The following is a 27,505-nucleotide window of genomic DNA, read 5'->3' on the forward strand; positions in this document are numbered from 1 at the left end:
TTCAGTCTCCCATTTTGAGTCAATTACTCAATGCTAGTAAAGAATATTTTTGTGTAAGGACTAAGGAAGGAAGAGTCACATAAACATGGACAAATATTGCTATTTGTGACCAGTGATTAACTTTAGGGAAAAGAGGATTGAGTCAAACTAATACCTATGCTTTCATTTGTAAGTACAGCTTTGTTAGGAGAATTTTACCCTGTGTATGTATATGAATAAGAGATTAACAGAGTTCCTACAATTTTCCCACTTGGAACAGGATAGCAAATTAAGGGTAGAAAATGGATAAAATGTCTTCTTTTTTGTCATTAAATATATGGTGTGTTTGGTAACACTTGATTTGCACTCAATGTGGCTTCCTGGAGCAACAAATAGTTGCTTTTATATTGATTTCACCGTGGTTTTACGCTGAACCTGGATTTCTAAGGTATTACCAGATACTCACTACAACTTACACTAGTCCATGTCTTGAACTCTTAATATATATAAGAAAAATTTAAAGAACAACACATCTCAATCAGAGATCTGTTAATGATCCTATTCAGCTTGGGTTTCAAAACATACTAGAACTAGACTTAATGTTTTATTATTTACTGACAGAATCGAACCAACGCAATTTTGTTTGGTTTTGAAATAATGGAACTAGCAGAACTAGTTATGCTCAGATATTGATATTGAGAATGCCAACCCAAATGGCTAATCCAAGATCCTGAAGTGATAAATTTGGATATTCTCCACATCACGCTTCTTGAAATCACTCCGGTTTCTGTTGGCAAAGAACTTGCCATAGTTGTACTCTCTATATCTTGCAGGATTTTGCTCATTTACCAGCTCCTCGGCAGGCTTTACTATAACATAGTGAGCTGGGGAAAAGAAGAATGGAATTGAAAACCTTTCCCTCTCTGTATTCACCACCACCCTGTGCTCCACGCTCTCATACTTGTCATTGCTCCAAACCTGCAAAAGTACCCCCAACATTGTCCTAAACATTTATATTAAACCAATTCAACCAACTATATTGTCTCCTCAATTGATGACTAAAGCTAAAGCATATTATATAACAATTGTTCGCATCAGCCTACGAAGGACTAATTTTAAATAACATTACATAGAATATTTTTATGAAAAACAAAAACGAATGATTTTTTACATTTTAACACCAATTTGTCCTCAAAGTATTATTGTTATGCCTGCAGAATGGCCTTGGATTTCGAGGACAAAGGGCCTCTATAATTAGATGAAAGAAAGCTGATAATTCTTTTTTTCCTCCTTTCACATTTTACAACTGTTAAAATTAATGTCTCATGTGAGAGACATGTGACTTATGTAGGGACTAATAAATAAATAAATAAAAATTAAGGGTTAAATTGTAATTAGACTTAATAGGAGAAGTTCTTAGGGTTAACTACTTGATGGGAGTAGTGGTTATAAAAGGGGATTAACACCCACTAATGTGAAATAAGATCCCCTTTCTGACAGAAAAGTGTTTTCTCTCCCTTATAGTCATCACAAACGTAGAGAGAGACAAAAAGAAAGGTCTAAGGAAGTGAAATCTTATTTCTCTCTTCTTCTAAGGAAATCAAAGTACACCGGAGAGAGAAGTCTTCCTATGAAGAAAGGTACACATTATCTGTTTATTTATTGTTTGTGAGAATCATAAATTTCAAAATCCTGTTATTTTCCTGTAATTGATAATCTAGGAAACCCCTTAAGGTTTTACATATGATATCAGAGCATCTGTTATGAAATTTATGATTCTTCAAGAATGATTTAATTTCTCCCAATTATGCATGAACCCTAATTATGAAATTTAGGGATTTTATTTTTACTTTCCGCTGCTAGTATGAAATCTTATATTGAAGAGGGTATGAATGCGTAAAATTATATTATTATGATTGCGTTCAATTAAGAAAAACTTATTATGTTTGTAGTACTTTGAATTGTATATATTAAATTTGGGAAAATATTTCATATTTATCGTTTTGTACTATGTAATTTAATTTGATGATAATGTCTAGAGAAAGACTTTTCCTTTAACATATATTGAATGGAGAAAGAAAGTCATTAACGCTATTTCTGTTTCGAGTGTTGCTAGGTGCACCCAGCATTATTGCTGGTGCACCCAACATTCTTTAAAAATGGCAAAATTATCCTTGCCTTCTTTCTCCCTCTACGGATCAAGTTGATCCGCAAGTTGATTTTTAAGACTTACAGATCAAGTTGATTCGTAAGACTTTTACAGATCAAGTTGATTCGTAAGTCTTTTACGGATCAAGTTGATACATATATTGAATGGAGAAAGAAAGTCATTAACGCTATTTCTGTTTCGAGTGTTGCTAGGTGCACCCAGCATTATTGCTGGTGCATCCATAAGTCTTAAAAATCAACTAGCGGATCAACTTGATCTGTAAGAAGCTTACGGATCAAGTTGATTTGTAAAAGACTTACGGATCAAGTTGATCCGTAAGTCTTAAAAATCAACTTGTAGATCAACTTGATCCGTAAAAGACTTATGGATCAACTTGATCCGTAAGTCTTAAAAATCTACTTGCGGATCAACTTGATCGTAAGAAGCTTGCGGATCATCTATATCAATTGCGGATCAACTAATACCTATGCGGATCAACTCATTGCATATGCGGATCAACCTGAATGAGCTGGGTGCACAAAAATATTTTTAAAAATACATAGGGGTATTTTTGTCATTTCATGTTAAGTGTTGGGTGCACCAGCAATAATGCTAGGTGCACCTAGCAACACCCTTCTGTTTCTAACGGAGAAAACATCCGCAGCCCTGCACGTACGTTGTTGATAGGGGTGAAGGAATTTTGAAATTGCTATTTGCAACCCAATTTTGCTATTTTCAGTCCCAGTTGTTTTTTTTTTCAAAAATTATTATTGAATGTCATTAAAGGACTGAAAGCTTATGTCTTAGAATTAAATTAACGTGAATGCTTTGAAATTATTGGTAACAGTAAGTATATCTATATGCTGCATATTTCTTTGAACGTGTTTGAATGCAAAACACAAATAAATGTGAATATTATTTTATGGCCTAGAATGAAATTAATAGAATGGCTATGAATTGTTAATAGCAATAAGTATGTGCAGGCCATATATATTTGATTGGAATTAAATGTATCTTGAATTTGTTAGTCACCAAAGTGGCCAAATTTATAAGGTTATTTAATTCCAAATTAATGATTATTTCAATTACTCATAGAATAATGGATGCTAAATTATATGATTATTGGTTTATGGGTAATTGAAATTCATTGTTATAAGGCATTTATGGATCGCCCAAAGGTTGATTAGTTGTTCTTATATTAAATGAATATAATTGTAGGCGATTTGTGTGTATCATTAGTTTTATTTATATACCCAAATGAAATAGATACTACTAATTGGTGCATATTTAATTGTCAAATAATGTTAAGAATTTTATTAGCATCATCATGTTTGTATGTTGTGTGTTGGTGTATCACCCAAAGGAGAACATCAATATACATTGATTGTTATCTGAGTAAATTATATGTACGACTTGTGTTTTATGTACCAAAATGCTTATGTGAAGTTTTATTATGCAGTGTCTGTTCCCAACTCATTGAATTCTCATGTATCATCTGTACCAATTTTTAATGGGCTTAACTTCTCTGACTGGAATGAGCAAGTCAAATTTCATCTCGGTGTTTTGGATCATGATCTTGCTATATTGGAAGAAAAGCCTGCTACTATTACTGATGCTAGTAGCAATGCAGAGAAAGCCCATTATAAAGCTTGGAAAAGATCTAACAGACACAGCCTAATGTTCATGAGAATGACTATTGCAGACAATATTAAGAAAGTTCTCCCTAAGAACGATACTGCTAAAGAGTTTATGGGATTAGTGGGAAAGCGCTCTCAAACAGCTGATAAGTCTCTTACTGGGACATTAATGAGTACACTAACCATCATGAAGTTTGATGGTTCGCGTACTATGCATGAACATGCCATTGAGATGACAAACATTGCAGCAAGACTTAAGACCTTGGGAATGACTGTGAATGTGAACTTTTTTGTTCAGTTTATTCTAAACTCATTACCGTCTAAATATGGCATGTTCCAAATGAGCTATAATACCATGAAAGATAAATGGAATGTGCATAAATTGCACAGTATGTTAGTTCAGGAAGAAATGAGGCTTAAGAATCAAGGAAGTCACTCAGTCCATTATGTAAGCCACCGAGGGAATCAAGGAGCTGAAAAAAGATTTGTGAAGAAGCATGATAAAGGCAAAGGGCCATTAAAGATCAATGACGGTCCTGTGCAAATCCAGAAAAAAAACATCAAAGAGCAATAATTGTCATTTTTGTGGAAAATCTGGACACTTCGAGAAGGATTGCCCAAAGCGTAAGTCTTGGTTCAAAAAGAAAGGTGAGCTTAATGCTCTTGTATATTTTGAATCAAACTTAATTGAAGTTCCCTATAATACATGGTAGATTGATCCTGGATGTACAACTCATGTTTCTAACACTATACAGGGATTCCTTACAATCTAGACCATAAGCCCAAATGATAAGTTTGTCTTCATGGGAAATAAAGTGAAAGCTCCAGTGGAAGCGATCAGAACTTATCATTTAAAACTCGACACTGGAAATCATTTAGATTTACTGGAAACTCTTTATGTACCTAGTTTATCTAGGAATTTAGTTTCATTATCTAAACTTTATGTTACTGGATACTCTTTTAATTTTGGTAATGGATGTTTCGGTTTATTTAAGCATAATCATTTCATTGGTACTGGTGTTCTTTGTGATGGTTTATATAAATTGAAATTAGATGGTTTGTATGCTGAAATTGTTTTAACTATGCATCATAATGTTGGCACTAAACGTAGTTTAGTGAATGAACGATCTGCTTTCTTGTGGCATAAACATTTAGGTCACATTTCTAGAGAAAGGATGGAAAAATTAATAAAGAATGAAATTCTTCCTGATCTAGATTTTATGGATCTAAATATTTGTGTGGATTATATCAAGGGAAAACAAACAAAACATGCAAAGAAAGGAGCTACAAGGAGCACTCAACTTCTTGAAATTGTGCATACTAATATTTGTGGACCTTTTGATGTTAGTTCTTTTAGAAGGGAAAGATACTTTATCACCTTTATTGATGATTATTCACGTTATGGTTATGTCTACTTATTGCATGAGAAATCTCAGGCAGTGAATGCCTTGGAAATTTACTTGAATGAAGTAGAAAGACAATTAGATAGAAAGGTGAAAATTATTAGATCTGATAGAGGTGGTGAGTATTACGGAAAATATGATGAAACTGGGCATTACTCAAGTCCATTTGCTAAGCTTCTTTAGAAACGAGGCATTTGTGTGCAATACACAATGCCTGGTACACCACAACAAAATGGTGTATCAGAAAGGCATAACAGAACTTTAATGGATATGGTTAGGAGTATGTTAATCAATTCAACTTTACCCGTATCTTTGTGGATATATACTTTGAAAACTACCATGTATTTGTTGAATAGGGTTCCTAGTAAGGCAGTTCCAAATACACCTTTTGAACTATGGACAAATAAGACACATAGTATAAGGCATCTGCATGTTTGGGGTTGCCAGGCAGAAATAAGGATTTATAATCCGCCAGAAAGAAAATTGGATGCAAGAACAATCAGTGGATATTTCATTGATTATCCAGAAAAGTCAAAGGGTAATATGTTTTATTGTCCTAATCATAGTATGAGAATTGTCGAAATTGGAAATGCAATGTTCATTGAAAATGGTGAAATCAGTGGAAGTACAGTTCCACGAGAAGTGAAAATTAAAGAAGTTAGAGTGCAAGTCCCTTTAGCTTGTGCCTCTAGCAGTAAGGTGATTGCTCCTTCAGTTATTGTTACAAACAATAATGAAGAAGCACAACACAATAATGAGCCCATGATACACAATGAACTCATTGTGGACGAACCGCAAGAAGTAGCATTCAGGAGGTCTCAAAGAGAAAGGAGACTAGCTATTTCGAATGACTATGTGGTATACCTACATGAAACAGAAACAAACTTAAGCACTAATGATAATGATCCAGTTTCGTTTTCACAAGCTGTAAGTTGTGATAATTTTGAGAAGTGGTTAAATGTCATGAAAGAAGAGATAAATTCCATGGAACATAATGGTGTTTGGGACCTTGTAGAATTACCAAAGGATTGTAAGAGAGTTGGTTATAAGTGGGTCTTCAAGACTAAACGTGACTCTCATGACAACCTTGAACGTTACAAGGCTAGACTTGTTGCTAAGGGATTTACTCAAGATGGCATTGATTATAAAGAGACGTTTTCACCTGTCTCACGAAAGGAGAATGTTTATATGGACCAACCAATGGGGTTCTCAGTTGAAGGAAAGGAACATAGGGTGTGCAAATTAAAGAAATCAATATATGGTCTTAAGCAAGCTTCCCACCTATGGTATTTGAAATTTAATGATACCATTGTTTCCTTTGGATTTAAGGAAAATATTGTTGATCGGTGTATATATCTGAAGGTCAGTGGGAGTAAGGTTATGTTTCTAATCCTGTATGTTGATGATGTATTGCTTGCAACTAATGATCTTGGTCTTCTTCATGAGACTAAGAAGTTTCTTTCTAGTAACTTTGAAATGAAGGATATGGGTGAGGCAAGCTATGTGATAGGGATAGAAATATTCTGAAATAGATCACAAGGATTGTTAGGCTTGTCTCAGAAAGCATATATCAATAAAATACTAGAGAGATTTAGGATGGAAAAGTGCTCAACATCTCCCATTCCAATTCAGAAAGGAGACAAATTTAGTCTCGCACAATATCCTAAAAATGATCAAGAACAGAAGCAAATGGAAGCAATTTCGTATGCATCAGTTGTTGGGAGTATTATGTTTGCTCAAATATGTACTCGACCAGACATAAGCTTTGCAACTGAAATGTTAGGAAGATATCAAAGTAATCCAGGAATGGAACATTGGAAAGCTGCAAAGAAAGTTCTGAGATACTTAGAGGGAACAAAAGATCACATGCTTACATATAGGAGGTTTGATCACCTTGAGGTGATTGGATATTCAGACTCAGACTTTGCTGGATGTGTGGATACAAGAAAATCCACTCTTGGCTTTGTATTTCTCTTAGCCAGAGGAGCAATATCGTGGAAGAGTGCAAAACAATTAGTTGTTGTTGCATCCGCCATGGAAGTTGAATTTGTAACATGTTTTGAGGCTACAATTCAGGCTATTGGCTGTGAAACTTTATTTCAGGGCTTGGAATTATTGACAGTATTGCTAGGCCGCTGAAAATGTATTGTGATAACTCCGCAGCAGTATTTTTTTTTCTAAGAACGACAAGTACTCTAAGGGTGCTAAGCATATGGAATTGAAGTACTTTGTCGTGAAAGAAGAAGTTCAGAAACAAAGAGTGTCAATAGAACATATTAGCACAAACCTTATGATAACTGATCCTTTGATAAAGGGATTACCACCTAAGACATTTATAGAACATGTTGAAAATATGGGCATTATTGTTATTGATGATCATTAAGTGTAATTTACCTTATGTATTTTTGCTGACACTCTGAGCTCATTTATGATATGTTTCTGATTACCTATTCTTTATATTTACATGCATGTTTGTGTTAGAGTAAAGTTAACAGGTTTGTCTTGAATAAAGATATTATGTTGAACCAATTATGTACTCCTAACTAATGATCATATTAAGGAGAAGACTAATTTGTAGTACATGGAAAGGACTATCTCGATTAGGTGATGTACAACCGCCATGACTCGAATTGGTTGTTATTCTTAATCATGAAATTATGATGTATCCAATGTATAAAACAATTTAGTCATTTTTTAATGTGCATTATGTTAGTTAATCTATTTATTTATTTAGTTCATAATGTTTATTAATATCACATGAGCCAAGTGAGAGAATGTTAGAATTAATGTCTCATGTGAGAGACATGTGACTTATGTAGGGACTAATAAATAAATAATTAATAATTAAGAGCTAAATTGTAATTGGGCTTAATAGGAGAAGTTTCTAGGGTTAACTACTACTTGATGAGAGTAGTGGTTATAAAAGGGGGTTAACACCCACTAACGTGAAATAAGGTCCCCTTCCTGACAGAAAAGTGTTTTCTCTCACCCATAGCCATCACGAACGTAGAGAGAGGCATAAAGAAAGGTCTAAGGAAGTGAAATCTTATTTCTCTCCTCTTCCAAGGAAATCAAAGTACACCGGAGAGAAGTCTTCCTATGGAGAAAGGTACGCATTATTTGTTTATCTATTGTTTGTGAGAATCATAGGTTTCAAGATCATGTAATTGATAATCTAGGAAACCCCTTAAGGTTTTACAACAACTACATACATATAGTGTTCCTAGGTACTAAATGACAAGGATCAAGCAGAGAATAACGGAAATACACCACTACAGACAACACTACAATTAGCTATTACTAGCAGACAACACTACAGAATTACTAGCAGACAACACTACAATGGCCATAACAAAATATCAGACAAGATATTCTCTTTAATTGGTGCTAACCAATCCTACCGAGCCAGCACATTATTCTCTTAACGAAATTCATAGCTTCCTTCAGACGTAATCTTTCATATACTTGGGAGAATTGGTTCTTCTTATGGGCCTACTCCTCGTGTCTCCCTGCCTTCAAGCTATGTCGATGTGCATGAACTTCATTGTTAGGTTGTTATAGTCTATGACGAAAGGTCCTAGCGATTTCAACCACTAAACTCACAATACATGATCTTCGTCGCATAATCGAAGAACATGAAGATCCACCATGAATTCTTGCCCTTGAACACAGACAAGGACCTTCATATAGAGAAGGTGACATTAGATTTCGTGTTCGTTGCCAACCAAGACCCACAACGGTGGAGTGGGCTGCGTTGGAAGGCCCAAGGTTGTGGCCAGTAGCTCTTGGATGAAATTGTGGATGCTACCTCCATCAATTAATGTTAACACCTGCTGATTGGCAACACGACCCAATACGCGTAAGGTTTTTGGGGCCATATGGCTCGAGAGTGCATGCAAGCTTATTTGGGCCTGCGATTGTGTCTCTGTTGTGTCTTCTTCCTGGACCCAATCGACAAGAAGGAATTCGCCCACCGAAATAGCATCCTCGTCGGCAGTCAAAAGAACATCTTTGAAGGACATTTGTGGCCTCGACTAAACTTTTCATCACATTTGAAGCAAAGGCCTTTCTCACACCGGATTGCTATCTCCTTCGAGGAAAAGCGTTTGAAGGGTACTGGGGAAGGCTTGGGTGGGAGGGGCAGCAAGGGTGGGGATGATATAGGTGGTAAGGGACAAATGGGAAAAGATCCAATGGGAACATTGGTGTTGGTTTTACCGCGAAACATCCGGCAAGAGTCCGAAAACTTCTCCTCCAGGAGGTGAGCGAGTGAAACTGCCTGAATCAACGTCAGAGGTTAGAATGCTTGCACTTCGCGACAGATCTCAGGAGCTAATCCTGAAACGAAACAGCTGAGCAGGAAAAGGGGTGGTAAGTCAACAATCCGATTGGCTAGAGTTTCAAACTCGGCCAAGTACTCGTTAACGGAGCCGCATTGCGTGAGCTTGAACGAGGCCGGACCAAGAGGTGATTTGACTGTTACGTGTCATCCATTGGTACCATGCAAGTGCAGAGCCATCCATGTAGAAGGAGGTTATCATCAATCGTTCAGAGTCTGGTGTGGAATGATACTCGAAAAACTGAGTGATCTTGAAGATCCACCCCATAGGATCCAATCCATCAAAACGCGGGACCTCTAACTTCATGCGATGTAGGGTTGAGGACTGTGTTGCAATATGCTGGTTTGCAGTGGACGACATTGGAGAGTAGGGGTTTGTTTCCATCTGTGCGAATTTCTGAAGTAGATCGTCCAGCTTGACGGACAGGGAATTCTGGGTAGCGGTAAGATGAAGTTGAGTGGAGGTGAGTTTGGCAATGGCTTCTTCAATGCGGTCCATATTGGACTTAAACCGAGTGAAATCCGCCATAAGCTCAATTAAAGCACCAAACTGTTATGCCTGTAGAATGGGCCTTGGATTTCGAGGACTAAGGGCCTCCAAAATTAGATGAAAGAAAACTGATAATTCTTTTTTTCCTCCTTTCACATTCTGCAGCTACATATATATATAGTGTTCCTAGGTATTGAATGGCAATGATCAAGCAGAGAATAACGGAAATACACCACTATGGACAACACTACAATTAACTATTACTAGCAGACAACATTACAAAATTAATAGCAGACAACACTACAATGACTATAACAGAATATCAGACAAGATATTCTCTTTAATTGGTGCTAACTAATCCTAGCGAGCCAGCACATTATTCTCTTAACCGAAATCGTAGCTTGCTTCAGGCGTAATCTTTCATATACTTGGGAGGATTGGTTCTTCTTATGGGTCTACTCCTCGTGTCTCCCAAGCCCGTAATCTGTGGCCCATCAATTATTCTCTCTCCTAAGTTGTCCCTAAAGTAATAAACCTATTTTAAATAGTCTTTAAAGTATTGATTATTGAACATCTATCACTTTAGTCCTTAAGTTGACGTATTTGAGTAAAGTGTACCAATTTGAAGGATTCTTATATATTTGGAAGACTATTTAGAACTATTTTTAATACTTCCAACACTACTTAAGTATTTTTTTTTTTTTTTACTTTAAGGACAATTCAGGGGAAAGAATAACAACATACCTGAACTATATCCCCCACATTGATAATAAATGCATTTGGGGTGGGTTTAACTGGAATCCATTCTCCATCTGATTTTCTTTTAACTTGTAATCCTCCAACATCATCTTGGGCAAGCACAGTTAAAGCACTGGAGTCCTTGTGGCGACCAACACCAAGTGCCAAATCAGGGAAAGGGCATGTGGGATAGTAATTGAGCCTCACCATGCTGAGTTGGTTCATGAAACAGCCATGGAATTTTTCAGCATCCAAACCCAAGCTCAGTGAAATCAGCTCCAACAACTTGTAAGCTAGCTTTTCCACTTCTCGAGCATACTCCTGCAATGTTTCCCTAACGAAACATAATCAACCCATGAATATTTCTCTTCCGAATTTAATTTTGAAATATGCAAGTTTCTTCTTGATTTTAAATAACTATTGTCAAAGTCAGACTGGCATATATATGATCATATATGAGTTATGCTGGTGTAGAACAATCTCTATTGTGTGTCAAAAATAAATTATATTGTTTTGTTCTTTTTGATCATTTGCAAGATTAACACTAGAGTAAACACCAATTTTGTCATGAAATTGGTGCCATCAATGAACTCGGTCCTTAACATTACGAGAACAAGTAATTTAGTCCTTTACATTTAACAAAAAAACATTTAATTTCTCACTATAGTAATCTTCGATCAAATTGATCCTTAGTGGGGATGACCTGAGTTTTGCTGAACACTTCCTTGAAGAGGGGCAAGAAGTTTTTTGTTGCTAAATTCCAAACTGGGAATTAGTCTTATAACCGTCCTAAAATATTGAAACATGCAGAAATTTCTCAGGGTCTCATCAGGGAGTCAAGGGCTGATGGCTAAATAAATCATTTTGACCCTACACTAATGTTACTATGTGTTGAGGACCAAATTCATTGACCAATGCCACTAAATATACTTTTTTACAACACTGAAGAACTGAATCTAAAATTTATACCAATTTCAGAGTTAGCAAATAAATTGATTGATTATTACCAAACAAAAACAAAGACTAAATTTACTTTTTCATACTATCACAAACCAATTGATAACATAAGAAATCTCAATTCTCAAATTGACTTTGAACTCATTAAGATTACCTAAAGCGAGGAGAGTTTTGGGGCCACTGGTTGGTGAGAATCCTCAAATCCATATCATTTGGTTCATGAGAAGATGGAACTTCTGCAGTGTTTTCAACAAGGTAATCAAACACCTCTTTCCAGTCTCTCACGTTCTTGGTGTGCTCCCCATCATGGTAACCCATTGCATTAAATTCATCTCTTTTCAATTTCTTCTTCTCCTCTAAGCTCATCTCAAAGAACTTCTTGGCCTCAATCTCAACCTCTCTACTAATCTCAAAGGGTACCCCATGATTTATTACTTGGAAAAATCCCCACTCCTCACATGCCTTGCCAATTTGTGAAATGAGTAATTCTTTTCTACCTTCTGAAAGGTCTATCACTGGAATCTCACAAACTTCCACCACTTTTGCTTTGGGACGGTGTTCTGTGGATTGTATAAAAGCAGGATCAATGTCTCCCATATCTATGATTTTCCTTATGCTTGCAAATAACTATAGTCTTAGTTTAGTTGTGGGAAGAACACAAGTTTAATTTTGCTTATTATTGTTGTTTCTTATCGGGTTGGTTTAATCCTGAAAAACATAGAATCTGGACATGTTTTGTAGTACTTTGTAATTAAAGGGTGAATGTGGACAAAAGTTAGGGGTTGCCAACCTGAATTGTAATTGCACGAAAGACAAATGTGTAACATATTTGAAGTGGACCGCAGCAACTTCACAATTTCTTGTGACCAACATATGACTTAGTAAGGATTTTTACTGCATTGCCCCCAAGTACAAAAAAGACTCGTGAGCGTATATAAATTAGAGCTGTTAAGAAAAACATATTAATCAGAATGTATTAATTAATAGTTGAAATATTGGACCAACCTTGGTAAGGAATGAACTCATACCACAAGATGTGAATTCGATTTTTGCTATTAAAGTGAAAATCTTGTTGGTGAGTAATTTATAAATATTTCTATAAACACACTTTGAATCTTGAGATTCAATTTATCTAAACTTTTTAATATAAAAAATAATAAAAATATTGGTGTATTATTATTTAATTAATATAATATTATATATAATAAGTTTATTGATTTTTATAAGTCAAACTTAAAATGTGGTACAAAATAAAGTTAAATAAATTTTTTATTCTTATAAATAATTTGAAAATAATCCAACTTGACACTACTACATGAATTTAATTGTAATTCACATCACCACCATCACATGTATTCTAATCACTACCATATGAATGTCTTAGTGTTTTGATTATGTGTTAAAACTCACGTTCAACGGAAAAAACATGCATTTTAAGGTACAAAAGCTAAAGCAATGTGAGGGTAACAGTTTTTTTTTTTTTTTTCAACGCCAGTTGCGTTGAGTGCAACTGGTTCGCAAATAGTTGATGTATGCTATGTTTATTTTGTGGAGTAAGTTTCCATTAATTAGAATGATCACTAACTGAATAGTATGAATATGTGGAAACTGACCCTCGAAAATATATATAACCGCCAGAATAGAACAGTCCAGCGATCAATACCTAAGGACTAGCTCGACTTAAGTGTGGTGGTATATTCAATATGTACTAATATCAACCTCTAGGTTGCATTAAATTAATAACGTGGATGATTTGAAAAAGGTTATGGTGTTATACATACTATGAAATGAGAAAAGTCCATATGGTACGTTAAGTGATATTTGATTTGACGAAAATGTGACAGTTTCTACAGTTTGAGGAATAAAAGAATAAAACAAGCTGCATGAATCAATTTAACAGGACAAATTTGCCCCAGTTCAGACACTACTAAGACCGAGTAACGTTCAATCATCACTGCACGGTCGAAATAAACTAAGCAAAGTTGAGTGGTATCACTTTTCTAATTAAACTGTGTGACTATTTACAAATAGGAATATTGGTGTTCAAGCAGCATTCATAGAGGTTGAAATGAGAACGTGAGCTAAAAATTGCATCCCGTCCTGGATTTTACAAACCGCTGTGGTTTGTTCAGCTCGAAGGTGCTCAGAGAAGGCAGTGGCTTTTTCCTGAACTGATTTCTGGGTAACAACTGAATGAGACTCAGCAGTAACAGCTTTAATGGCAGCTTGATAGGCCTCAGTTACATCAGATATGCCTGATAAATACATTCCAAGCGCCAAATGATGAACATAAGTGAGCATAGAATGATCGAAATTTGTGGCATACAAATACAATGGACATACTTCAATATGTGTTATGATAATAAAGGGAGGAATAGTAGACAACCAACCTGTAATAAAACTGTTGGAAACGGCTTCCACATATCCTATCATTTTTTGGGCATTTATTCTTATGATATTAGCTTTTGCAGAAACGTCTTCAGGCCACTCGATGTTTGCCTTATCATCATCAGCTTCATCCTCAGTGTTGTTGGCACGAGAAATGATGGATTTGCCAAGCACTAGCAGTTGAGACACCACAAAACAGCACATTTCAGATAGTCTCTGCAAAGAAAAAGTAGCACCATTTATTCACTTTTACAACAAACTCATGTGATAAGAAGAATAAATTTTGCCAACAGATTCTATAATATTTTCTCGTACATGAACTCCCTCAGAATGAAGCGATTCCAATCTTGCAGTAGTTCTCTGATGTATATCATTAGCAGCCAGTCCAGCCAAGGCATTAGTGAAACTGCAACAGGTAAAAAGGCATCACATATAGCATATAATATAGTGAAGTGAAAAGAGAGCTTCCTTAATCTATATATGTAAATGGTGAGCTTGCATAATGATCAGAACCACTCAGAAAGACCGGGGATCATAAAGTGAGAGGGGGTAAGAAATTAAATGTAATATTATATGAAATCATTTAAGCTTTTGGGATAGCTTGCACGTGACAAATCAGAGCCTCTGCGGTCAAGTAGTTTAGATTCGATCCTTGCCTACCACCCTCCATTCTAATAATAAGTAGAATTATAGACCAAGCGTAGCTGCACATTATCATCCAAGGGCTCTAGCATGTGAGGGCATGTTTTGGATATAAAGTAAAACCATTCATGGGTCTTCTCTTCACCTAATGGCTTTTGGGATAGTTGGCTCATGACACTCGTAGTAAAGTGATAAACAAACATTTCAAACTTGGTTGCTTTTACTAATCATGTGCCCGTAATTACATGTTATCTATCTTATCCTGCATACAAACATCTAAATTATCTACATGTAGATTTTCTAAACCCATACTTTTACATCCTTGCCGATAGAACTGCAACCATTCTTTTGGTTCATAGAATTGTAATATTTTACCATATTAGAAATGGACCACTTTAAACTCAAATTTTTGGCAGCAATGGTAGTTGAATAAAACATCAATAATTATGAGGCCAGTTAAATTACCCTGCGGCCATTTCAGCAGCCTTGCCAACACTAGAATCGTGTAAATTCTTCATCTCATCACTGCTTCCCTCATTTCCTTTCTTTATTGTCTTTCCCTTGTTTGAATCAGCATTGCTTCTACCAATATCAGTACTCAAATTAAATACTTGTTGGACCTCTTTAAGCTTCCCATCATATACAGACTTTTGCTCAGCTGATAGCTTTGCTTTTCTTCGGTTAAATAACAATGCATAATGACTAGACAAAGCCTCCAGTTCCTGAGTAATGCATATGAAATAATTTGTCAAACCAAAATCTAAAATAGCACAATTTAAAGCATAAAAAAAGTGTTAAATTTATAGGGATTTAGGTGGAGATGGAGGAAAAAAGAGAACAAATTCTTGAATAATAGAATATAATGCAATGCACAACCCTATTCATACTAATAATAGACTTCTAAATTCTAATTCTAAACAAAATAAGGAAACCACTTATAAGAGAACTTTTTGGTCTTAGGACCCTAAGTATCTAGAAGCCACTTTGAACCCCTAGCTAATCCAAGTTGAGCTGGATGGACTCACTTAAGGAAGCAAATCTCTCCTAGCACCTATTTTATTCATTCACATGAGTTGAAACTCAAACTAGAGACCTTGCTTAAGGGGGACCAAGCTTCTTGTCACTTGGATTAATACGTGTTGGTTCAAGAAAATCACTTAAGATACTCTAAAATATTCTATAAGATACAGAAATGATATTATGAGAATTTTTATATATCTTTTGACAATAAGAATACCTCCAATTGTTCTGGACCTCCATAAATGTAAAAGCATCGATCAAAAGTCACTTCCTCTGATAATTGATCCTCATCATTTTCTTCTTCACCTTCTTTTTTATCTTTCTCAACTTCAATTCCAGTTTCACTGATTAATAAGTCCATTGTCTCCTTACCAACATATTCAAGCACTTGCATTCCCTTTGCAGTAAAAGCTTTTCCTGTCTGTAGCACAATGAATAGAAGAAATATGCATGTATATTTGTAATTACTGATAATGAATATCAAATGAAGAATGACAATTTTTCCAAACCTCTAATAGAGAAGATGCATTAGCACCTGCAGCTCCTGGCCCATCATGCTTTGGAGATCCTGAAAGATTTGTTGCAGAATTCTCGAGCCTACAGAACACAAGGACATCATTCAGGTTCATGGCCTTTAAACACAAAGTTTGTTGAATAATAAGAAACAATCGCATCTTTTATGATACTAGTGAAGCATTCTAAAATTAAACCTTGCACAGTGACTTGGATGGAATACTAAAGGCAGCACAAGGCTTCCATTGAATATCAACGAATACCAAGAACAAAATGCAGGAAATTATAGAAAGGTCATGGTTTTAATTAAAAAATGAAACATTTTTCTCAGTCAACAGTAGTCAGATCTATAAATTAAAAACAAGACAGCAAGAAAAGAAAAAAGAAAATATAGCATATTTGAAGCAAACAAAGAGAGAGGAGTAGTTTAATGCAACTATAATACAGATATATCTATACCAGAAATTTGAGGAACGCTGAATGACCTAAAAAAAGTATTGGCAGAACACCAGAAAATAAGCGAATATTATTAATGAAAGTAGAAAGGAGCTCTTACAAGGAACCACCAGAGCCTATGCTCCTCAGAGAAAACTATTTCTCTGCCAACAATAACCAAAATAACTTGTAGCATTTTCCTATTACTATATTTGAAGTATTTTTAAAATTAATTCAACATATATCTTAACATGTATCCTAGATTTCCATGCTGTTGTACATGCATAATATTAGGTACAACAGATGCACCATTCTAAATTCTCCTTTGAGTATGTCCCTATTGCTTTACATATGCAGTACAGCCAATACTTAACCAGTGAACAGACTGCCTACAGAAGCCATTCCTTTCTAATTGTGTATTGTATATTAAGTACAAAGAACAAGCACATAAGGACAGAGAAGGGACAGGGTTAATGTCCAGAGTACAACTGCAGGTCACATGTATAGTTCAATTCCAACAAATTCTACTTTCTATAATCAAGTGCAACTAACACTAATCAATGTTTAACACAACCAAACAACTTTTTAGTTTTCAGCTACTTCTGAGATGATATCTTATCCTCTGCCATTTATATTTTTCTCTCTCTTCTCTGATAAAATTTCCTCCTTTATAAAAATAGAAAAAACAAAAAACCCATACCAACCAATGCTAAAATGTTGTTGACTTAGAAAGATAATTTTGAAGGAAACTGCAGGGTGAAATAACCCGAACTACACTGAGTAAATCCATCCACATCAAATCACAAGATACCACACTCCATCCTCAACCAAAACACAGACATCAATTTATCCCATAATCATATAACAGCATGAAATAATATGCTAAATTCATCTATCCATAGCACTCTAATCCTGAATGTCGGGCAGTAAAGAGACAACAAGAGCATAAGCTCAGTGTTGTAGATGAGGTAACATGATGGATGAGTAAACATATAAGATGGGAACAAGAATAAATACAAAGTAGACGTGGAATCTATTGAGGAAAAGATGGTAAAATACAATTTATTAACTACTCCATACAAGGATTAACTACAGTAGTAGTTTGCAGGTCCTTTTGTCTAAAGTGAAGCACATGTTGGCCCATTACTTAGTTCACTTTTAAAAAATAGCATAATACAATACTGACACTAGTTACATATTTTCAAGTAGCATAGATGTTTATCTCCTTCAAAATATCAACATATCACCATCAGAACAATGATCAGTGACTAGACATACAGAAGAACCCCCATGTGGGTCAGTGTAAAAGTAAATAAATAAATAAAGCAATGAATTATACCGCTGAACAAAATCAGTGCCCCCTCTCCATGCATTTCCTAAAGCACTCCATGCCCCCGAAGCAAAAGTCTCCACAGAGTTATCAAAAACCTTCAAACCCTACACACATTAAGGAGATCAGGTATAAGTGCTTAATGGATGAGTACAGTCTACCTAAAAGAATACAATTTGCATTCACAAATAAAGAATTATTATTTTTCCCTGATAGAACAGTGTGACAGAATTACACCATCAATGTCACTAACAAATCACAACTCACGACAATCATGAGAAAAAACCAAACTTATAAGAGCCAATACCTATAGGAGCATATTCAAGAAGCTAGATAGTATAGGTTTCAACAATCACTCAGCAGAAAAAATATCAGTGTAAAACAATAAAAGATGAGCAAAAGAGATGGTGACTAGAAAATCGGCATATTTGCTAATTCATAGCAAAGTCATGAGAATAAATCTGCATAATATGTGCAGAGTTAGATGCTTAACTTCACTAATAATCTAACATCTAAATTGCAAATTAACCCACCCCAACCCCCCAAGGGAAAGTATCCTTTTATGCTTGCCTGGCTAAGAAGTGACTCTTCACTAGCTTTCTCCAATCTTTCCAGAGCAGATTTACGCAGTTTGGAACCCTCATCGTCACTTTCCTTCTCAGCTGCAGATCCTTCATCTCCTTCATACTCTTTTTCTGAATCTTCATCTTCGTTTTGCAACTCTGCAATGCTCTTTGATGCAGTCTCTGCAACTACAGCAGCCTGCATTTCAAAACACCATTAATTCACAATCACAACAAATAATTTGATGCCCACCTAATGATTCTTCCTCACAGCCCTCCAAATCAAAATAATTTTCAAGATATTAATGCCTCCACTTTTTCATTCAATATTATCCATTTTAAGCAATTAATATATGATCTATTAGAAGAAATAAAGCACCAATATTTTCCCATGTATCAAGAAAAAAAAAAACATCAATCTCTTTCCCACATACCCATTTTGACCCCAACCAAACATAACCCTTATCTAGATTCTAGTCTTTCAATCATTCTTCCTAATAATCCTCCACAACTAAATAACTAATGCCTCTACTTTTTCATTCAATATTATCTATTTTAAGCAATCAAGATAGAATTTATTGGAAAAATAAAGCATTAATCTTTTTCCCACAAATCCATTTTCACTCCAACCAAGCATAACCCTTATATAATCTCCAACAAAAACAAATTAAAATAAAATTATAAAACAATAAAATCTACATGCTTTGTAGAACTAGATAATCTCACACTGACGAACTGGACAATCCGCTAAATTAGTAACATTTTAAAAAAAAAACATTGACCGAAAACACCTAATGCAACATATTTCGGAAATCCGATAAGCCCAATTTCATGATAAAATTATTGCAAAACAATGAAAGCAATAATAAAAAGGGGAAAACACATTTAACACACAAATCAAAAAATAATTCAGATAAGCCCAATTTCATGTTAAACGGCGCATTTTTGTGTAGTTTGGAAACCCACATTGCGAGAGATCTCTTCGGCGGCAACAGCGGCGGCCTTCTGAAGATCGGAGAGAAACGAGAGCGGCGAAAAGCCCCACCCGCCAGACGACGGGTTAGGGTCTTGTCGTTTTGGCGCAACTTCCTCGTCGTTGTCGTTTTGCTTACTCTCGGACTGCTGCGTTTTGTCGTCCATTCTTTTGGGAGATTCCGATGAGAGAGAGAGGTTTTGTTGGTGTGCGTGAAGAGAACAGAAATGAGAGATTTTATAGTTCCTTACGCAACATTATACATTCGATCTGTTGTGTTGTGTTTGTGTCGATTTTATTTTGGAGTTGGATGAAGGATGCAACTGTGTGCTGGCAAAAGCAATGCGATGCTATGCCAAACGTCGTTTTTCGAGGTTTTAAGCATACGAACGACGGAATAAGTCGACGTCGTTTTTGCGTCACATTTATGTGTGTGTTTAAGTGAACATCACATTGTTGTTCGGCGTGTTAAGTTAAATTAAATTAAACTAATCAACTTTAAAATATGCCCTATTTAATTTAGGCGACTTATAGGGTTGAGAAACCAATAAATGCCACATGAATCCAATAAGTTTACCGGGTATAGAGGGTAATTGGCGTTTTAATAGGTTATTTTAATTCTTTTAAAAAAAATGGGATTTTAAATAAGTCCCTGGTCAAAATCCAAACTTTATTAGAGTCGATCTAATTGTGAAAGTTAAAATAGATACATAATTAAAATTTACATTCGGTTCTCATTATCATTGTTGTACATAAAAAAAAAAATCACAAGTAAAAAAAAAAGTTTATAATGTTTAAAGAGAAACTGAATTGTTATGCTTTAATTAATTTGGCTTTTGATCACAATGAAAAGTATTTGATCCAGGATACACATTATCGGGTGGGCCTCCTCCTCCTTGTTGATATAGAATTTTGATATTAGATAAAGGGAGTTGCTACGTGCACCCAACAATATTGTTGGGGCATCCAGCAAATAGTGAATAGGCAAAAATGCCCTTTCACGAACACTCTTTCCGGAAGAATCATCTTCTGGAATCATCCTGGAAGACACTTTTTTCCGGAAAATTTCCGGAAGACCCTTCTTCCAGAAGAAGATGGTGTGATTCCGGAAGAATTCAGGAATACGTTCCAGAAGTACATGTTCCGGAATGTTTCCGGAAGAAGGTTCTTCCGTAAGACAACCTTCTTCTTCAAAAAGAAGGGTCTTCCGGAAATTGTTTTTCTTTAAATGGTATTTTTGTAATTATTTAATTTTAATGAATAAATTAAGTTATAAAATAAATAATATTATTATACATAAATTATTAGTGAACATAATTATGACTAATATTTATAATTTTTTTTACGCGCATGTAAATGTAAATATAATTTGTGTGACAATTTAGTATAATTTAAATCATAAAAATTAATTAATTTGTATATTTTATAAAAATATAAAATATTTATTATGATAACATTTAATTTGTATTACAAAATTAATATATAATAAAAAAATAATTATAATTTTATAACAATGTCAAGTAAAAATAAATTTCATTTTATAATAATAAGTAAAAATAAAATAATATTTAATACATATGTAATGACGATTTTGCCCTGTGTAGTTTTCTTTAAATTTACTGCGCTTCCTTTTCTGTTTACACCCTTCCATTTCACCTTCATTCCTGTCTTCTTACTTTGCTATCCTTCCGTAAAAAGCTTTGAAGATTTGGTGGTCCCATGAAGTAGGTGTTCCGTATTCGAAGATTTGGTGGTCCCGTGAAGCAGGTGTTCCGTATTTGAAGTTTGTTAGTCATTGTCTTCCTATTTCGTCGGAGGTACGCATTTATGTTTTTTTTTGCGTTTTCTGGATAGTTTTTAGAGAAGAAAACAGTAAAAAGCTATTTCTGGAAGAAATTTTAACTAAGGAGGAAGAAGTTCGGAATGAGAATGTTGATTCCGGAAGAACTTCAAATTAAGCTAATTCCGGAAGTTTTCAACTTTTCGGAATGGCTTAACTCAGAAGAGGAAGTTTAAGTTCCGGAATGTAGAACTTAGAACTTTCCGGAATTGCTTAGCATTCCGGAAGAACTTCTTCGAAGTACTAAGCCATTCCAGAAGAAGTTGTTCCGAAAACATTCCGGAACTACTTCTTTCGGAATTGAGCTTAGTACTTCGAAGAAGTTCTTCCGGAATGTTAATTATTAACAGATTTTTTTATTTTTGTTTTAATATATATATATATATATATATATATATATATATATATATATATATATATATATATATATATATATTCAATTGTGGATAATTGGTTTAATTAGGTATAATGATTTTGGTATAATATTAAATGATTTAGGTAACATAATTGTATTTTGTTGTAGTAGAAAATGTTTTATTAGTTGTTTATTATAGTTTAAGTTTGTTTAAGTAAATAATGTAGTTATAAATTTAGAATTATTTGTATTAGTTGTTAATATGTTTGTTAGTTAATATGTAGTCAATTTGTGGATGTGGTTATATGATAATTTGAATATACTTTGTATGATGCATATGTCCTGTTAATATGTTTGTTATTTAATGTGTAGTAAATTTTTGGATGTGGTTATATGATAATTTGAATGTACTTGTGTATGATGCATGTCCTTAAGATGGACGAAGATCAATGGAGTATGACTATGCGATGTCACAAGAAGTTCATATGGATTATGATTATGATAATGAAGAAGAATGTGGTGTGAATGAACCACATGTGAATTGTTCAAATGCTTTTAATACGTCTCAGTAATCATGGATTATTTGAGTCATTTGGTTGAATTGATGTTTCGTATAAAAATTAATATGTTGGGTTGCGTTGTAGGTATTTGGTACTCGAGATGATGTTTTGCAATGGGCTCGAACAGTTGCCCATGAAAATGAATTTGTTGCAGTGATTATGAGGTCTACACAGATACCGGTAGCAGAGGAAGAAGTTCATTTGTCTTAATTGGGTGTGAAAGGAGTGGTATATACAAGTGTAGGAATAAAGAATTCGTTAGAAAAGACACTGGGAGTAGGAAATGTGGTTGTCCTTCAGGCTTCGTGGGAAACCAGTGCATGAAGGGGAAGGTTGGATGGTGAAGTTGATCTGTGGGATCACAATCATGAATTGGCCAAGTCCTTAGTTGGACATCCATACGTGGGCGATTGACTAAGGATGAAAAAAAATTATTGCTGATATGACAAAGTCGATGGTGAAACCAAAAAACATCTTGCTAACGTTGAAGGAACACAATGCCAACAGTTGCACCAGATAAAGCAAATTTACAATGCAAGAAGTGCATATCGTTCTTCAATAAGATGAGCTATACCGAAATGCAACATCTGATGAAGCTTCTCGAACGTGATCAATACATTCATTGGCATAGATTAAGGATGAAGTTGTGGTGCATAATCTGTTTTGGTGTCACCCAGATGCAGTAAAGTTATGCAATGCATGTCATCTGATGTTTTTTATAGACAGTACCTACAAAACAAACAGGTACAGACTCCCACTACTTGACTTTGTTGGAGTGACACCAATGGTGATGACATTCTCTGCTGGGTTTGCATATCTGGAGGCTGAGCGTGTTAATAATATTGTATGGGCTTTGGAACGATTTCGAGGCCTATTTTTAAGAAACGATCGCCTCCCTGTTGTTATTGTCACTGACAGAGACCTAGCACTGATGAATGCAGTGAAAACTGTGTTCCCAAGTGTACAAATTTGTTGTGCAGGTTTCATATCGATAAGAATGTGAAGGCGAAGTGCAAATCTTTAATCAGTGAAAAAAATGCGTGGGACTATGTAATGGATAACTGGGGTACTTTGGTTGATTGTCCGTCCGAACACCAGTTCCATGAGTCACTTCAGAAGTTTCAAGTTGCTTGTTGCCTTGGCCGATGTTCATTGACTATGTTAACGACACATGGATTATCTCCCACAAGGAAAAATTTATTACAGCATGGACGAATAAGGTCATGCACCTAGGCAACACAACAACAAACAGGTATTAAGAACTGATTTTATTTGTTAGTAAGGATTATTAATAAATGGTATTTAATTGTTTATATTTTTATGTTTGTTGTGTATTTTAAATGTAGGGTTGAATCAACTCATTGGGCTCTAAAAGAGTACTACAAAATAGCCTTGGAGACCTATGTAGTGTTTGGGATGCCATGAACAACATGATCACGCTGTAACACGTTGAAATTAAAGCATCCTTTGAAACCAGTACGCATGTGGTTGGACATGTATTTAAAAAAACCTTATACAAGAGGCTTCTTGGATGGTTTCAAGGGACGCTTTAAATCAATTGCTTCTGAGGTTGACCGTCTACGTTATCTCGGCAACAATCCCTCTTCTTGTGGTTGTGTGATGAGAAGCACGCACGGTCTTCCTTGTGCATGTGAGCTTTCTAGGTATACTGCTGGCAGCATCCCATTGGAGTCAGTCCATATTTTCTGGAGGAGACTTTGCTTTTCAGACCAAGGGTTATGTGAGACGGAAGTTAGCATCAAGGAAGAGATAGAGACCATATCTAAAAGGTTTGATGAACTTGATGTATCTGGCAAAGTAACTATGAAGAGTAAACTCCAAGAAATTGCATATCCTGATCATAACTCTATGTGCCCTCCTCTGTCAAAGGTCAACACTAAAGGTGCACCGAAGAAACCGATGAAAAGAAGTCAAAGATCCACAAAGCGTGATCCGTCTTACTGGGAGTATGTTGATGCTTTTCAGTCTGTTCAAAGCAGCAACTCTCCAGTCAAACGTAGTGCATCATGTTCTGAACCGCCTCAGCCAACAAGGATCATCCCGATGTTGGATCAATTTGCGCCATTCATTCAAGGTTTCATTCGTGACGTTGTGGATGTGAAAGGGACGGTAATGTGGATATCGGTCCATTGCCGCTTTTATTAGGTATGGGGGAAGATTCGTGGCCGCTAGTGCATAATGAATTGATTAAAGAACTTGGCAGGTGGTCGCATGAGTACATGAACCTCTTTAGTGGCATAGAGAGATTTGAACAATTAAAGTTGTCCTTACTTGTTGATGGGTTTTTGAAGGTATGTTTTTAGGTTAATTTTTTTAATAACAAACTTTAAATTACTTACATGTGTATGTTTGGTTAATTCAGGTTAGTGTGGACAAGTGGATGGATATAACGAAGATGAGATATGTGATTGCATCACGGTATAACGTAATCCTTGTATCGTTGTCCCGACAACAAAACATGACATTTTTCCCTCTTAGAAGTCAACCACCACCTGATTCTTCTGGGCACCGCATGAAATGTGTCGGTCACGTGTTTGGAAATCATTTTGTTCAGGTACATTGAATATAGTTAGTATAACAATTATGCAATGACTTCGCTGGTTCATTTGACCAGTCACCGCATGATATAATCTTGGTTCATGTACAACAGGTTTATTTGAAAGACCATTGTCCCTTACCGCCTCCAGCGTTTTTGTGGTCATGCAATTGTTATTCTCAAGCAAAGCAGTGGACAACTCCATATATTAGTAGAATGTAGCAATACACAAGCTTGATGTCATTCAAAAGACAATATGTCGACCTAAATGAAGACTAAACATGCATTGTTTATGTAATTGTATTCATTATACGATATAATTTGTTGTAACCCATTACTAACCAATTAATATTATTAAGTACTCGTTTGGTTAAGCAAAAAAAATTGTTGGTCAAACAAAAATCATTAATGCGTGTAGCATACATCATTGTCATAATTGACAACACATAATGGCATGCATGCGTATTAAAGTTTGAGCGCGACAACACATTGACTGACTTGACTACACATTCTGAAGGAAACGTAAACACGAAACATGTTCATGCGTGTCTATTTTTTTGTAAACAAAGTGAAGCAATCGCTCGGTCACAACCATCTATATATATAGCAGACACGGCTAATAAATCACACATTATCTTGCTTTCAAATAGTCTCCCAATTGATACACAAAGTATGACATTTTTAGGAGAAACTAGCAGTCAAACGATTGTCAACTTAAGGTTGAATTTCATTTTTCCAAATGGATCAATTATTCACAATGATACTGGCGTTTACTTCCAAACTTCAACTCCGGTGCCCATTCGAGTACCAAACAGTTGTGATTTTGCAAGCCTAAAAACCAGAATACACAATACCCTTCAGCTATCCGACAAACAATTTTTGGATGAAAGTCACTACCGGAAGCCAATCACCGATACAGGTAACCAAATTCGCTTTCAGTGTATGAAATTGATAAATGATGACGATGTCAACACAATGTTAATGTGTAATGATCAATTTTCTTGTGTTGGTCCGATTGAGTTATTATGCACCATTGGAAGAACACCAGATGGAATAATAAACTTACTTCAACGCACTATGCCCCGTACTCATGACGCGATCCTGTATTACAACGGGAAATGGAACATGCCACCGCAGAACAAATTTGTTGGATGCGCGTTCACAGGAAAAAATCCTAAGAAATTTCAAATTCCTTCAACATGTACCATCGATGAACTGAAGAATTTAATAAAGCAAGTTGCACCTAAAGGGATTCCCCCTCTTGGAATTCACGAATCACAAATGGTAAGACGATTGTTTTTCCGCCAACCAGCTCGCTTTGAGTATTCAGATACGCTTATAAAATATGAAATAAATGAGCTGAGGACCAATGAAGAACTGCTGAAGGTGTTAGTACAATCTAACTACTGGAAAAAATATGAACCAATAGAAATTTTAGCTGTCTTTACTAAATATGTTGTGAAAATCGAAGACGAGGTCACTGGGACATCGCTAAACAACTGAATGCAATGTTTATTTTTTTTCTTTTTCGTTGATGTAACCTTTATCTGTTTACAGCGTGTTTAAATACCATAATAAAGTTGAATGTGTTGTTTCAATGGTCCAAGGATAATTTATTTTAATTGTTAGAAGGGTCGGATTCCTTTTTTTTTTTGGATTTTCTGGCTTTGTTTTTAGGTTTTATTTGACGGAAACAGGGAACGGGAATAATTTTTTTGGGTTTTTTGACGTCCAAACATGAGAAATAGAGGCCCTCCATTGTCTTACGGCACTCGCACACCCACGAAAAAAAATCTCAAACATGGGTACTTGAATATGAAAAAGGGTCTCTTTCCTATTTTTTTGGATTTTCTGGCTTTGTTTTTAGGTGCTATTTGATGGAACTGGGGAACGGGAATAATTTTTTTGGGTTCTTTGACGTCCAAACATGAGAAATAGCGGCCCTCCATTGTCTTACGGCACTCGCACACCCACGGAAAAAAATCCCAAACATGGGTCCTTGAACATGAAAAAGGGTCTCTTTCCTATTTTTTTGGATTTTCTGGCTTTGTTTTAAGGTGTTATTTAATGGAATCGGGGAACGGAAATAATTTTTTTGGGTTCTTTGACGTCCAAACATGACAAATAGCGGCCCTCCATTGTCTTACGGCACTCGCACACCCACGGAAAAAATCCCAAACATGGGTACTTGAACATGAAAAAGGGTCTCTTTCCTATTTTTTTGGCTTTGTTTTTAGGTGTTATTTGATGGAACCGGGGAACAGAAATAATTTTTTTGGGTTCTTTGACGTCCAAACATGACAAATAGCGGCCCTCCATTGTCTTACGGCACTCGCACACCCACGGAAAAAAATCTCAAACATGTTATTTTTAATGTAATTCTTACAAACAAAACTCATGATTTTAGGTTCACTTTTTTTAAAAATAAATTTAAAACACTCCAAAACTTCGCTTAAGGACCATGATCGGAATCAGAATCCATACGTCAGTTAATATCATAAAATAATAAACTGTGCAAAACAAGTCAACTATATTAAACAAAAAACTGTAATAATTACAAAAATTCATGTCAACTACAAGACAAAAAATAAATACAATAATCAATGCTCCGTGCGGCGTCTCTGACGAGCCCTAACA

At 35.4% G+C, this 27,505-nt stretch overlaps 2 protein-coding genes across 3 annotated transcripts; both read right to left on the reverse strand.

The window, feature by feature from the left end:
* Nucleotides 1-149: 149 nt before the first annotated feature.
* LOC100788874 (protein DMR6-LIKE OXYGENASE 2) lies at nt 150-12,401 on the reverse strand. 2 transcript variants are annotated; one of them, XM_014778095.3, is made up of 3 exons: nt 11,847-12,401; nt 10,742-11,069; nt 150-982 (listed from the first exon to the last, which is right to left on the reverse strand). In XM_014778095.3, the coding sequence occupies exons 1-3, from the start codon at nt 12,287-12,289 to the stop codon at nt 944-946; spliced, it is 810 nt and encodes a 269-aa protein (XP_014633581.1). In that variant the 5' UTR covers nt 12,290-12,401; the 3' UTR covers nt 150-943. The 2 variants fall into 2 exon arrangements, with proteins under 2 accessions (XP_014633581.1, XP_003529253.1); XM_003529205.5 differs by having other exon boundaries at nt 183-957; nt 11,847-12,399.
* Nucleotides 12,402-13,498: 1,097 nt separating this feature from the next.
* LOC100789403 (uncharacterized) lies at nt 13,499-19,961 on the reverse strand. The gene is made up of 9 exons (XM_003529206.5): nt 19,550-19,961; nt 18,591-18,782; nt 18,030-18,127; nt 16,252-16,339; nt 15,960-16,163; nt 15,188-15,444; nt 14,396-14,486; nt 14,083-14,296; nt 13,499-13,947 (listed from the first exon to the last, which is right to left on the reverse strand). Exons 1-9 carry the CDS (start codon nt 19,721-19,723, stop codon nt 13,736-13,738), a joined length of 1,530 nt encoding a protein of 509 aa, XP_003529254.1. The 5' UTR covers nt 19,724-19,961; the 3' UTR covers nt 13,499-13,735.
* Between the last annotated feature and the right edge of the window lie 7,544 nt (nt 19,962-27,505).

This window comes from Glycine max, chromosome 7, assembly GCF_000004515.6.
Source record: "Glycine max cultivar Williams 82 chromosome 7, Glycine_max_v4.0, whole genome shotgun sequence".
NCBI classification, from domain to species: Eukaryota; Viridiplantae; Streptophyta; class Magnoliopsida; order Fabales; family Fabaceae; genus Glycine; species Glycine max.

What these genes read in the sequence shown, in the direction of transcription:
- LOC100788874 (XM_003529205.5), bottom strand. Translation starts at nt 12,289, where the DNA reads ATGGGAGACATTGATCCTGCTTTTATACAATCCACAGAACACCGTCCC. An exon ending in CAAAACTCTCCTCGCTTTAG is followed by an intron (nt 11,070 to 11,846) that starts GTAATCTTAATG and finishes ATGTTTCGTTAG; the next exon opens with GGAAACATTGCAGGAGTATG. An exon ending in ATGTGGGGGATATAGTTCAG is followed by an intron (nt 958 to 10,741) that starts GTATGTTGTTAT and finishes GTACTTTTGCAG; the next exon opens with GTTTGGAGCAATGACAAGTA.
- LOC100789403 (XM_003529206.5), bottom strand. Translation starts at nt 19,723, where the DNA reads ATGGACGACAAAACGCAGCAGTCCGAGAGTAAGCAAAACGACAACGAC. An exon ending in CCGAAGAGATCTCTCGCAAT is followed by an intron (nt 18,783 to 19,549) that starts GTGGGTTTCCAA and finishes TTTGAAATGCAG; the next exon opens with GCTGCTGTAGTTGCAGAGAC. An exon ending in TTCCAACAGTTTTATTACAG is followed by an intron (nt 13,948 to 14,082) that starts GTTGGTTGTCTA and finishes TGTATTTATCAG; the next exon opens with GCATATCTGATGTAACTGAG.